Source organism: Hyla sarda, chromosome 4 (genome assembly GCF_029499605.1).
Source record: "Hyla sarda isolate aHylSar1 chromosome 4, aHylSar1.hap1, whole genome shotgun sequence".
In the NCBI taxonomy this organism is placed as follows: Eukaryota; Metazoa; Chordata; class Amphibia; order Anura; family Hylidae; genus Hyla; species Hyla sarda.
Genome location: NC_079192.1, coordinates 345,627,493 through 345,642,036, shown reverse-complemented (window position 1 = coordinate 345,642,036; position 14,544 = coordinate 345,627,493). Strand labels below are relative to the sequence as shown.

At 46.5% G+C, this 14,544-nt stretch overlaps 1 protein-coding gene across 3 annotated transcripts in view; it reads left to right on the top strand.

Annotated features, from left to right (window-relative positions):
* ANKHD1 (ankyrin repeat and KH domain containing 1) overlaps positions 1-6,597 on the top strand; it is a 236,889-nt gene extending 230,292 nt beyond the window's left edge. For all 3 annotated transcript variants that reach the window (XM_056516547.1, XM_056516546.1, XM_056516545.1), the window contains exon 31: positions 6,229-6,597. In XM_056516547.1, the coding sequence (XP_056372522.1) occupies positions 6,229-6,288 (60 nt within the window). In that variant the 3' untranslated portion in view covers positions 6,289-6,597. The remainder of the gene's footprint in view (positions 1-6,228) is intronic.
* The last annotated feature ends 7,947 nt before the right edge of the window (positions 6,598-14,544 follow it).

Genomic DNA, 14,544 nt, shown 5'->3' with positions numbered 1-14,544 from the left:
CTGCTTGGTCTCCTACTCCTCCAGGTCGCCCTTTAGATCGACCACACTCCGGTGCCCCACTTTCTGTGGGAGGGTCCGATGGAGTGATCCTGTGCGTTCAGGAATCCTTTGCCAGTCGCAGATAGTTGTCGGCTGGCTTACTACTACGTTGGTTCAACTACCATACACTTCCTACATCGTAGATGGAAGTTCCAATAACCTACTGCAAAGGTGTAGTCCTGTGTGAGTCTCCCCATGTTGCTCCACGAGCCCTATACAATGCGCCACTTATTGGTTTGCAGGGTTCCCTACTTCACAGGTCCCTCTCTTCATGTCTACCATTTTCACGGCTTAAGGCTGGTGAACCACATTAAGTGTGTGGTTCTTTATGCGGGACACGGTGCAGCCATAGATCCCTATGCCAGATAGCCGGCCGTGTCCGCGTGGTTTTCCAGTCCACCAGGTCACCTCCCCATTCCTACCGCTCCCGCAGCTGCAGTCTGGTACCTGACTTTTCATGTGTGGTTCCAACAGGAGTGTCTCTCTGTGGGTCCTTTGGACCTCTCATTAGACCCTTTTATACCTGTTGTCAGGCTGTGTCTACAGGTTTCCTGCCCCACATGCTTCTTCATCTCTTGCCTCTTCGGCAGCAGTCCTGGTGTGTAGCTGGGATGGGGTGTGGGCGTTTCCTGTAAGTTCTATGGACTTTCACACCTACAACAGCAGCACTCTCTTTTCTCCTTTCTAAGAGTTCCACGTTGGTCTACTAGGGGCATGGTTGTGACACACTGTTGGGTGTTGAGCCTGTCCTCCATACTTCCAGACTTTTGGATGTCTGCTGTTTCTTTTGGATCTGCTGTCTTGGTACCCCGCCACTATAGTGAGGAATGCATGTCTGTGTCCCTATGTATACTACAGTCCCTCTGCACGTGTGGAGCCCACCTTCCTTTCTGACTGTGGGGTGTGCCGCTGGCCTTCCTGTAGTCTTGTTTCCACAGGTCTGCGGTGGTTGATCACCTCTGTATTTTCCTGGTTTCCTGTGCAGGGTGGCTCAGGTGCCTGCTCTGTTGCCTTACACATGACCGGACTGGCTCCATTGGCATCCATCTGTTGCTCCTACAGTACCTGGTGCACTTTGTCAATCCCCCTTCCATGGTGGTATGGGGATCAGGGGGCTTGGCATGGTCGGTGCCTTAGTTTCATCTCGACCACCCCTTGTTTTCCCCTCCACTAGGGGGACTTTTTCGCTGGGCACTTTCTACTGCCGAGTTGGAGCCATCTCTCTCTTCCCGCTATATAGGTGGGGTTTCTGGCTGGGCCCTTGTTTTTTGCTTGGCGCATTCAAAAGTGCCTTTCACTGTCTATGCTTGTGTGCTTTCGGCCCACTATTGCAGCCTGGCCCCCTTTCTGTTTCTTGTTTATCTACTACTGCTCATGCAGCCTTGGCACTCTCCTATGTTGGAGGGGTTTATGCAATCAGGTATGGCTCGGCGACAGACTGTCTAGCCACCGTCTGTCTGCCATTGCTCTCTTCCCCCATCGGCACAATCTCCCTAGTAAGGTGTGTTCCTTCTTCCCTTGACGGTGTCTGTTGCGCTACACTGACAACGCAATCTTCTGGAGTAACTTTCCTGTCCAGAGCCTGGCCTGAGAATCTAAACTGGGTTCTCTTTGGTTTCCTTCTCCGTTCCCGTCCTGATGGTTGTTGTTTTGTAGTTCTTTGGTCCGCTGGGTCAAAGACCGGTTGGTCTCCATGTCTTTGACACAATTCTGGGATTCTGTGGCGTGTCTTCTTTTCTAGGTCGGCCTTCCTGGTTCCTTGGGCTTTGGTGACAGATGAGGTCTCGGGCATGTGTAGAGGTCTTACCCAGACATCTCCGCAATCCATTTAGGGGGCAGTCTTTCTGTAGTGCACTTCTTCTGGTTTTGGCACGGATGTTCGTCACCTGGTTCATTTTGCGGTTGTTGAGTTTACTTATCCTTCGGGTTTAAGTCTTCCAGGAGACTCTGGAACCTTCAGTTCCCATTTCAGCCGCCCCAGTGTTCCGGGATGCTCCTTTCTTGACCATTTATTCTTCCGTGTCAGTCTTCCAGGTGACTCAGGAACCTCCAGTTCCCATGTCAATCGCTCCGGTGTTCTGGGATGCCCTCTTTTCTGGGCATTCCGCTCCTTTTTTAGCCGTTATTACTTTGTCTCCTCCTTTGGGGCCAATCTTTTCTCGAGATGGATTTAGTTCTGTACATCCAGATTGCGCCTGTTCAGCTGTTTCACTTCCCAGGGGCTCGTTGCGGGCCCCTGGAGGGGGGTTTTGGGTCTGCAGATGTTCAGATCATCGATCTTCTGCACAGGCCATCGATCTTCGGCACCAACCAGTTTCCGTCTTTTCCCCTTTTTCTAGTAGTTTTCTGGTCTCCGCATTCTGCTCAGACGTACACTGCTCTCCCTGGCATTTTTCCTCCATGTTCTCTTGAATTGGTTGACTCTGGATAGGGTTTTCTTTTTGTGCCCTTTTCCATGTGTTCCAGCCGGGTTAGCTCTCTGTCTGTCTGGTTCTGTGTTCCTTGGAGATGATTCCCTACCTCTATGGTTCCGGCCCATCTGGCTTCCTCTTTCTTGTCTCCCTATATGGACCACGGACGGTCCTGCCACGGACGGTCCCTTCCTTTGGTGTCCCAGTCCATCTTCCGAGACCTTGGTTTCTGGGCCTCGGTTATCTCGGGCCTGGGTTCTTGTCAGCAGGCCTTACTGGCGAATAGTTCGGTCTCGGGACTGATTCCCCTTTCGCTGTTGGTGGTTCTTCCCACCCTAGGGGACTGCTTTGGTACATCCCATCAGTATAGGTGTCCCCCAATGAAGAGCGACCAAGAAAAGGAGTTTTTTTTTTTTTTTTTTTTTGTACTGACAGTGAAATCTTTCTCGTAGCCTTCATTGGGGGGGACAAGGCACTCGCCCATTTCTGCATTTGTCCGGATATTATTTTCCGTTTTGTTTGTTTGTTTTTTTTGTTTGTTTTTTTATCCGGGATTCCTTTCTAGGGACATTTATTTGTTGGCTTCTCCTACTGCTTTATGTCAAAACTGACCTCACTTCCAGTAGGCGGGTATATTTCCTGCCAGGGAGGAGACTATTTTTTTTTCCCCTAGTGTCAGCGCCTCCAAGTGGCAAGATCATATACCCATCAGTATAGGTGTCCCCAAATGAAAAATCTCCTTTTTCAGGGTAGACAGCAAGTCATAAATAAGAATATATTTGAGAAATACACAACCTTCAAAGACAGTATCGGGCTGGTTTTCCAGGTTATTGGATGGGCGCTAAAGGCCTAAAAAAATGTTTTATTAATGAATCTTGTTGTGTAGTGCAAAACGCGAGGACATGAGAATATTGCATAGTAGAGGCCCTTGTCCATTAAAGGGGTTATCCAGGAAAAAACACTTTTTTTTTTTTTTTTTTGGGGGGAGGGGGGGGGGGCAGTGTAAGGGGGTGGTGTATATGTAGTGTTTTACCCTTTATCATGTGGTAGTGTAGTGTAGTGTTTTTAGGGTACATTCGCACTGGCGTGTTACGGTGCGTTTCCCGCTAGGAGTTTGCGCTGCGGCGAAAAATTTGTCGCAGCCCAAACTTGAAGCAGGAAACTTACTGTAAACTCGCCCGTGTGAATGTAACCTGTACCTTCACATGGGGTGGGGGGGGGGGGGAGGGGGGCAAACCTCCAGCTGTTTCAAAACTACAACTCCCAGCATGTACTAACAGACCGTGCATGCTGGGAGTTGTACTTTTGCAACAGCTGGAGGCACACTGGTTGGAAAACCCACAGTTAGGTTCTGTTACCTCACTTAGTATTTTCCAACCAGTGTGCCTCCAGCTGTTGCAAAACTACAACTCCCAGCATGTACTGATCGCCGATGGGCATCCTGGGAGATGTAGTTATGCAACAGCTGGAGGTACGCAACTACAACTCCCAGCATGCCGAGACAGCTGTTTGCTGTATGTGCATGCTGGGATTTGCAGTTTTGCAACATCTGGAGGGCTACAGTTTAGAGACCACTGCACAGTGATCTGCAAACTGTGGCCCTCCAGATGTTGCAAAACTACAAATCCCAGCATGCCCAGATAACAAACAGCTGTCTGGGCATGCTGGGAGTTGTAGTTTTGCAACATCTGGAGGGCTACAATTTAGAGACTACTGTATAGTGGTCTCAGACTGTAGCCCTCCAGATGTTGCTAGGCAACTCACCGACTTCCGTAGGATCCAGTGAGCCAGCCGCACAACATCGCTGATCTTCTACCGTCGGTCTTCTTCGGTTTCCCCAGCCTATTGTGGGTGGGCAGAATGGGGAAACCGAACGTTAACACCCCCCCACCACCACCGATCTGCTATTGGTCGTCGCTTCTGACGACCAATAGCAGGGATAGGAGGGGTTGCACCTCTGTCACCTCACTCCTATCCCTTCAGGCGGATCGTAGGTGTCTTAAACCGGTAGACCCGTATGACCCGGAATAGGCGCAAATCGCAGGTGTGAATTCACCTGCGATTTGCGCAAATCGACGACATGGGGGGGGGGGGCAACTGATGACCCCCAGCCTCCCCCTCCTCCCTGGGCATTTGCGCTGGGTGACTGCTGATCGATATCAGCAGTCACCCCGGTTTGGTCCCCGCCCGACGCGCGGCAGGGACCGAAATTCCCACTGGATACGCCCTGGGTCCTTAAGTACCAGGAAGCCTAGGTCCTTAAGGGGTTAAGGAGTACAAGTCGTTTTGGGGGACATGAGGACTTTGCTGCGCCTAGGTTTTTTTTTCTTTATTGATATATATGATTTTATATTAAAAATTTTTGTGTTCTCTTCTCAAAACCTAGGGGTTGTTGTGTGAGGTTGGGAAAGAGATCTTGAAAGATTTTCTATCATGGATGTTGTGAAAAATCACTAATCTGATTTGAAATTCATTTATCAAAATGCACGGCTAGTATAGTTTATAAACAGTGCTTTCCCCATAATTACCATTGATTAATAGATTTTATTTAACCATTTAACGACAATGGACATTTACATCCACTTTCGGCTCCCACTGTATGAAGTGCACTCAGGAGCTGAGCCCGCTTCATACTGGGTGGGACCCAGTTGCGATCAGCAACCAGGACCCGTGGCTACTGCCGGACATTGTCGATCAGGCTGATGTCTGGCATTAACCCTTTAGATGCCACAATCAAAATTGATTGCGGCATTTAAAGCAGGAGAAAACGAATCCTGGCTAGCTCAGTGGGCTGATCACGATCCTGTGAGCTGAGGGGATGTTGGGAGGGGAGGTCCCTTACCTGGCTCCAATGCTCCAGGAAGCCATGGCAGCCTGGAGCAATGGAGCTCCGATAACACTGATCAATGCTATGCTTACTATTGTTGGGTTTGTCCTTACATGCTCTGATGCCTTGCTCACATACAGGAATGTCTGTGCAAAATCAATCGTAATAATCTGCTCATAAATTCAATTGCAGCAGAATCGAATTGAAAACACAATGGAATTTCTGCAATGGAAACACCTGCCTCGGAAATTCCATATGCGACCTCCGCAGAAATAATTAACATTTCAATGGAGGCAGGGCATTTCTGAACAGTCCTAGCACCTTCTGCCGGCTGTCTGCAGATTGTCCACCAGGAAATTTCCAGACAGACATTGCGCAAAAAATAGTCTGAAAATAGCCTGATACTGTACATACTCTACCCTATATACTAAGCACAACACCTCCTTTACACCTTTTGATCTCGGACCAGTTATTCTTAACAACTTGTACAGATCTGGACAACCAGCTCTTCTAGGTATATATAACTATTGAAGAGTTTAAAATAAAAAATAGTAACTTTTCCCCTATCATAATCGGTGAAATTAGCACTTCACAAATTTTAGACTTGGAAAAAGTCTTCGAAGTTAGTTTTGCAAAAACAAAATTTAAAAAATGTACTACATTTTTGAGCAACGTGTATATCTGTGAAAAATATACACAAAACAAAATGAAAATAAATATATAATTCCCCCAATAATTCATAATGTGCACGCAGTTACAAGCTGCTGTGTAAAGCAAGGGAGAGAGACTCTTGTCTGTAAGTTGACTTGTTGCCCACTTAACTGGAAGGGACATACCAGATGCATATGTCTAGCCCTTTTTGTGGGAAATAGAAAAAAGAATTACAATTTATTTTTTGTTGGTTATTAGCAAGGATGAATAATAATCCAATTAAACTTTTTTTTTTTTTAGGCTTTGCCAGGAACATGGACATCACCATTTGGAACTGCACATCTAAAATATGTTAACTGAAATATAAGACTTGCATTGGGATGTCCAGAAGAAGTCTGTTTTCTCAGTTACGGTTATTTGTTTCCTTAAATTCCACTGATGTTGGGAAGATACATACTTGATAGTAAAAGCACATTTCAGCTTTGCTCTTTTCTGATTCAAAACATCACCTCAGACAATCTTCTGTTGGTTAAATTTCATAGTAAATGTATGTCTCCCATTTTTACATTCACAGGCTGTACTGACTTACAGTGGAATTTACGTTCATGTTATGTACCTCTTGTTAAAATGACCATTCATCCCAAATATTTAATAAAACGTTTCTTCATAGTTTGTTGTACTTTTAAAAGTCAATGTTCTTCACTTGAATTTTAACCAGATCAGACATCATCCATGTATTTGTTCCAATTCTTCAAAAATCTACATGTCACGACCAAAAATAACCATTCCATCAGACTTGATGTTTATATATAAATGACATGATGCTAAATGATGGAAGTCAGGGGAACTCTGTAATAAATGATAGTTAGGGGGGGGGGGCGGAAGATATATCACAATATGTACAGAGGAAAAGTTTACCAGTGTCCCATAGTAACCAATAAAATAGCTGATTTTATTTTTCCGAGGCGTTTGTTTTATTAATTTATTTATTTTTAAATAAAAGCAATTTAATTGGTTGGTAGGCAACTTTTCCCCTGCACAGGTTTTGATAAATCTCCCCAAATGAGAATTAAATATTTGATATGCAGTTGATTTTTTGAGTTGTTTATCATTTTGTATTAACCTTTTTTTATTACAAACTTAAACCTTTTGAATAGCCATGCAACACCCGTAGGCTCTCCAAAAATAGTTGTTTAACCCATAAAAGGATGCACTTATGTCTTAAGTCTCTACCGGACTATGAAGCGAGCGCAGGACCCGCTGTTAATGGCAAAGATATTTTCTTGGGCAGAAAACAAGCTGCTTTCTATCTCAGCAGTCCATCCTAAAGGGGTCTGGAACTTGGAGGCGGACTTCCTGAGCATACACATATTAGACCCAGGGGAATGGTCTTTAACTCCGTGGGCATTCAGGATGATTACGGAGAGATGGGGGGGTTCCTCAAATAGATCTGTTTGCAACCAGGAGAAATCACAAGGTGGGTCTATTCCCTAAATCCAAGGGACTCTCCGCTAGCAGTAGATGCATTAGCTCAGGATTGGACATTCAGTATAGGATACGCATTTCCTCCCCTGCCACTAATATCTCGGGTCCTTCAGAAGCTAATGAACTATCATTGCATTCTAATCCTAGTAGCTCCATACTGGCCAAAGAGAAGCTGGTTCTCTCTATTAAAGTTTCTGGCTGTAGAGGATCCCATCTGCCTTCCTCCTCAAAAGGATCTGCTGTCCCAGGGACAATCCTTTCATCGTCAGATCAAAAACCTCAGCTTGACAGCATGGAAATTGAAAAGCCCATTATGCTGAAGGAAGGTTTCTCTGAAAAGGTAGTAAATACGCTTCTATCTAGCTGTAAAGATACTACCTCTGGAATCTATGCTAAAACCTGGAAGAAATGTATCTCTTGGTGTGGGGATTCTTTTTCGATCAACACTCCGGTGATTCCTAAAATTCTAGACTTTTTTCAGCAGGGATTTGATTTAGGTCTTTCCCCTAGTACCCTCAAAGTACAGGTTTCTGCTCTCAGTGCTCTCTATCATGTAAAATTGGCTGATAACATGTCTATTTCAAGATCTATTAAAGCATCCAGCAGACTCAGACCTAAGACTTTAAATATCTGTCCTCAGTGGAATTTAAATACAGTTCTAGCGGCTCTTCCTCTGGATCCCTTTGAGCCTCTGGATTCTATTTCTGAAAATGTTTTGACTCTCAAAACTATATTTTTAATCGCCATCACTACAGCTAGGAGAGTAGGTAAAATTCAGGCTCTTTCTATCCGAGAGCCTTATATCAGAATTTTGGATGACAAAATCCTTTTTAAGCTTGATCCTACTTCCTCTCTAAAGTTGTCTCTACCTTTCATAGATCACAGGATATTGTGGTTCCATCCTTCTGTTCAGATCCAAAAAATGACTTAGAAAAATCATATAGTCTTTTGGATGTTAGAAGAGCTGTCCTCATTTACATTGAAAGAACTAGTCCGTGGAGGAAGGATGACAATCTGTTCAGTTTGCTGGCCCTAATAGAGGCAAGAAAGCCTCTAGGAGTTCTATAGCCAGATGGATTAAGACCACAATTTCAGAGGCTTATGTGGCCAGAGGTAAAGCCTATCCTATACAATTGAAGGCCAATTCTACTAGAGCAATTTCCTCATCATGGGCAGAGAGCCGGAGCTTCTGTAGAACAGATTTGCAAAGCTGCCACTTGGAAAAACCTTCATACTTTTTCCAGACATTATAGAGTTCACATCTTGTCTTCTGAGGATATGGCCTTTGGACGTAAAGTTCTCAGTGCTGTAGTCCCTCCTTAATAAATTCTTTGGTATTTCTCATGGGTGCTGAGATGTGGGGGGAAATGGTGAATTATACTCACAGATAATTCCTTTTCTGGAAGTCTCCACGACAGAACCCATACATCCCACCCTTTGGTTTTTTATTGTAGTGTTTTGGTGCACTTTTTTCCTTTCCTTTCGGTGTTCTTTATAAATACACTGGTGTGGACAGGAAGGGGTGGGGAATTTAACCTCTCAGTTTTTTCCTGTCCCAATCAGGAGGAGGAGATAATCTCATGGGTGCTGTCGTGGAGACTTCCAGAAATAATTCACAATTTTGTAAACTTACTCTCCCGCCCTTAAATTTTTTTTTCCAAGTTTTGAAAAGCCCTGTATCATACCTTTCCCCTTGTACATGGTGTGAGCTCCTGGCAATAGAAAAAAGCCTGCAAGAGCTGTTCTTTGCCATGCCCTGCCTGCTTTTCCGAGTTTGGTCTCCTGCCAGGCCGAGAGGAGACCAAACTAACTGTTTGACTTGTGGCAGGGAACAGAACAGAGCCAACTAGTGGCTGTTTTTTCAGTCACATTAAAAACCTATAAAGGTTGAGAATTTTAACAGCAAGTAAATAGCAAAGTGTCATATAATTACATAAGGAAAAATATATTAAAAGTTTAATTTGGTGACGGGTACTCCTTAAGGGTCTGATATTTAGCTCTAGTACTCAATAGTTGCTCTGTGGAAAACGTACTCGCCGCTTTACATTTGGGGGTTAAAATATAATGTTAATGATGTCATACAGTGAGCAGCTTCAATGTAAAAAAAAAAAAAGCCAAATTCCAAAATTGCTGGGTTTTTATTCTGTTTATTTTTTTTTGTTTTCACATCCCAGAAAAGAAAATAGAAGGTGAAAAGTGGTAAAGATAAAAAAAAAAAAAAATACAGATTACGGCACAATGAATAAGCCCTCATACAGATTTTTTTTACAGTCATATAAAAGAACTTATAGGAGTCAGAAAATTACACTTTCTAGAATACTAATTTTGTATTTTAAAAAAATCTATCGGCTCCATTGGAGGACGAAGACCTTGGGTGTATGCTGCTGTCGCTAGGAGTCTTGACACTATGGTAACAAAAATAGTCGGCCCCTCTCAGCAGGATATACCCGCCTACAGGCACCTGAGCTAATCAGTTTTAGCTTGGTGTCTGTAGGAGGCAGACGCTTGTCTGGTTCTCCAGACTCGGTCAATTCTTTTTTATTTTTTAAGATTGGGGACGTATTAGAATTTTCTCTCCCTTCTATTTTCCTTGTTTTCAGATGAGGACTCAGGAACAATGCGTTCACCGTTTCCCCATTTGCGATTGAAGGGGCACAGACATAGTGGATGTACTGTCAACCCCTTCTTGCCAACGGTCAGCGCCTGGGATTGTATCGGGTCCCCCACCTTCCTTGCTAGTCTCCCTCACTCTTACCAGTGCTGCCTGTGTGCAGACGCCGGCACATATCTCTATGGGAGCGCAGGGCTTCATTCTTCGGCGGCCACGCACCGCCGACAGCCTCCCTTCATTATCGGGCTGGCACCGGCACCCCTGCTTTGGTCGCGTATAGGCTAGGCTACCGGAGCACAGTGTTCACACGCTGCTGGTGGCCTTTTTCTGTGCAATCTGTTTCTTCTCAGGGCTCCGTTATGGTGCGGTTCTGTTTAATCAGAACAGCCATGGGCTCCTGCTCGGCTTTAGCTCTGCCCACTTAGGCCGGCGGGGTCATTTTCAGACCCAGGCCCATGAATTCACCTGTCTTATCTGCCAATCAGTGCTCTGCATGTGCAGCAGTCTGCCCTTAGGACCAATGAGAGGCGTCCTGGCCTCAAATCTGGCCCACGTTTCTCATTCCTCCTGAACTCCTCCCCTCCTGTCTTCTCCTGAGTTGCAGAAGTTCTCCTTTCAGCTGCTGCTTTTTGCCAGGTACACAGATGCCGGGTGAGATTGTTTCCTTTTTCTTTTTTTTTTCCTTGCTATGTCCGAACCCAGAACTGTCCGTCCCTCTAGACAGATAACTGGGGCCCTGATCACCTATTACACCTGCAAAGGCTGCAATACTAAAATGTCTGCTTTGGCTGAACCCACTTGTTCCTCCTGCACCACTGAACCCCCTGACCCTCCTGGTATTTCTACTCAGGATTCTCCTCCAGACCCTGTGGGCTCTGCTATCCCTCCAGATTGGGTGTCTTCCCTCTCCCAGTCTATTTCCGACTTGGCTCATATCTCCCGGACAAGAGGGTGGAGACTTTTGCAAAATTTGCCTTTGAAGCAGCAGGTCTTCTTCCAGCGTTTGCTTCTGCCTGGGTGTCTAAAGCTCTTTCAGTCTGGGCTTCCAAACTCCGCCAGGTTATTCTTTCTGGATCCCACTAGGAGGAATTGGCTGATTTAGCTCTCCAAGGCTGGAGACTTTGTGTTCTGCTTCCATACAGTCAGCCCGTTGTGCGGCCTTTGCCACAAGCAATCTAGTGGCTCTCCGTCGATCCATGTGGCTCAAAGCCTGGGATGCGGATGCTGCTTCCAAGAAGTCTCTGACTGAGCTTCCTTTTACTGGTTCTTGGCTGTTTGGTAAGCGCCTAGATGACATTATCTCAGAGGCGACAGGTAATTAAAATAAGGCTCGCAGTCCTGCTTCCCATCGAAAGTCTATGTCCTTTCGGGCGTTTGGTTCCAATAGGGGTCTAGACAGGCGCCTTCATGGGACAAGAAGGCTAGCTCCTCCCAGACCCGTACCTCCTGGGAATCGGACAACCGTCATGTCCGTTTCGCCGCCAAAGCAGGCACCCGCAAATCTACTTCTGCCTGAAGGGACGCCCCCACCCACAGATTTTTCTCGGGGGGGAGGTCATCTATCACTCTTACTATTACTCCGGGACGTCTGGTCTGCGCACGTGCAGGACTCCTGGGTCAGGGATGTGGTATCCAATGGATACCGTATCGAGTTTGCCTCCCTTCCAAGGGATCGCTTTTTTCGTTCCCGGGCCCCCTGCTCCGCCTCTCTGGCAAAGGCCTTTCGGAGCACGCTCCAGTCCTTCTCATCCAGGGAGTAATAGTTCCTGTTCCTCCCAAGGAGCGTTGTCAAGGTTTTTATTCCAACCTCTTCGTGGTCCCCAAGAAAGGGGGTTCCGTGCGCCAGATCCTACATCTGAAGCGCCTAAATCAACCTCTCTTCCACCATTTCCGCCTGGAGTCTCACCGTTCGGTTGTGGCGTCCATGGATCAAGGACAGTTTCTTTCTTCGGTGGGCATCAGGGATGCCTACCCCCACATTCCAATATTTCCAGGATGTCAGTAGTATCTCCACTTTGCAGTTCCAGAAGGCCATTTTCAGTTTGTGCCTCACTTTCGGTCTGGCCACTGCTCCGAGGATCTTCACCAAGGTCCTGGCGCCGGTGATCGCCCTTTTATGGATGAGAGATCTCTCTATGATTCCTTACTTAGATGACCTCCTAATCAAGGCTTCAACAAGGGCCCAGAATCTGGATATTCTCAGTCTCACCCTTCAGGCCTTTTCTCGTTTTGGCTGGATGGTCAGTCAGGACAAGTCCAACCTCTCTCCCACCCAGTCTCAAATTTTCCTGGGCTTCCACCGGACAAGTGGCCGACTCTTTTGTCAGGATTTCGGATACTTTGGAACCCTGTTCCGGTTTCCATTCGCTTTTGCATGAAAGTCCTGGGTCGGATGCTGACTGCCATGGAGGCCGTTCCATTTGCCTAGTTTAATTACCAGTCTCTTCAACTTGCAATTCTATCCCAGGGGGACAGATCTCCGTTGTCTCTCGATCACAGGATCATTCTTCCTCAGGACTCACCGGTCCCTTCTGTGGTGGCTTCATTCCCCCCTGCTTCTACAGGGGCGCTCCTTCCTGCCCCTCCGCTGGCAAGTCATCATGACGGATGCCAGTCTTTCGGGCTGGGGAGGTATTCTCCGGGACCGGACAGTCCAGGGGCCCCCCCCCGGGAAGCCCTTCTCCCCATCAACATATTAGAACTGAGGTCTATCTATCTTTGCCTGCTCCATTGGGAGATTCTTCTTCAGGAACATCCTGTTCGTGTCCAGTTGGACAACTCCACTGCTGTAGCGTATGTCAATCGCTAGGGCGGCACTTGCAGCTCATTGGCGATGGCCGAGGTGTCCAAAATTCTTCTTTGGGCGGAACTCTGGGTTCCGGCCATCTCAGCAATTCACATTCTGGGAGTGAACAAATGGGAAGCCGACTTTCTCAGCTGACCCCAGCGAGTGGTCTCTCCATCCTCAAACGTTGCCAGGAAACAAGGTCCCAACTTGTAGCTGGGAAGCTTGAAACAGCTATATTTGAAGGATAACCAGACCTTATGACCGGGAGAGAGAGGAGATCTTCTTTTCTTATCCGCCTGAAATTTCATACAGGAGGAGGCTTGAAGCAGAGAATGCAGAGTCAACAGTTGGCACACCCGAGGAGACTGGAAGAGGAGGACGAGGATGAAGACTGTAGACAACAAAAAATGGAGAAGACTTTGTGGCCTTAGAGTCTCTGCCTAGGGTAAATGATTGACCCAGTCGTCCTGTCGGGCTGGATCGAAATGACGAATATATTCTCCCAGAACTTGATTTACTCTCTCCACTTGCCCATTCGATTGCAGGTGATAGGAAGAGGAGATATCCAACATGATTTTTAGACAAGAGCATAAAGCTCGCCAGAACTTAGAGTCAAATTGCACCCCGCAGTCCGCAACAATATCAGACGGAAGGCCATGTAAGTGGAAGATATGTTGAAGGAAGTGTTTGGCCAGATGGCGGAGCAGATGGCAAACCGGTCAATGGAAAAAAAATGAGCTATCTTGGAAAACCAATCGACCATCACCCAGATGACCGTATTGTTATAGGATGGGTCAGATCGGTGATAAAAATCCATAGCGATTTGCGACCAAGGAGTGTCCGGAATAGGAAGAGGCTGCAGAAGGCCAGCAGGTCTCTGCTGAGGAGTCTTGTCTCAAGCACAGGTAGCACAGGACCTGACAAAGTTTGTGACATCCCATTTGAGGTGGGGCCACCAATAATGCCGAGAGATCAATTGAAAAGACTTCCGCACACTGGAATGGCCATCTACCAATGAAGAATGACCCCAGCTCAGCACTCTGCATCTCAATAGAGGTGGTACGAAGGATCTTCCAGATGGAGCTTGCTGGAGGTCTGCAGGTGCTACAGGAACCAAACAGGTGGAAAAATATGACGAGGAATGGAATCTTGTCCAACCACACCTGAGGACCTGGAGAGTGCATGCACTCTGATGTTCTTTGCGCAGGACGGAAATTAATTTTTAAAAAATTGAACCTCGAGAAGAAAAGCGACCATCTTGCATGGCGGGGATTCAGACGTTGAGCTGACTGAAGATACAAAAGGTTCTTGTGATCCGTAAAGATGCTGACTGGATGTGTGGAACCCTCCAAAAGATGATGCCATTCTTCTAAGGCAAGTTTTATAGTGAGGAGTTCCCGATTGCCAATAGAGTAATTTCTCTCTGCAGGTGAAAAGGTCTTGGATAAAAACCCACCGGTCTTATTCTTGCCCTTGAGGGTTTTCTGAGTTAAAACTGCGCCAGCTCCCATGGAAGATGCGTCCACCTCCAAAAAGAATGGCTTTTCAGGGTCAGGTCTTGAGAGAACAGGTGCTGAAGCGAAGGCAGATTTTAACAGAGAGAAGGCCTCCTCTGAGACCAGTTTTTGGGGGTCAGTTGTTTTTGGTAAGGGCTACAATTGGGGCAACCAAGGAAGAAAAATGTGGACTTAATTGACGGTAGTAATTGGCAAACCCCAAAAATCGTTAAATA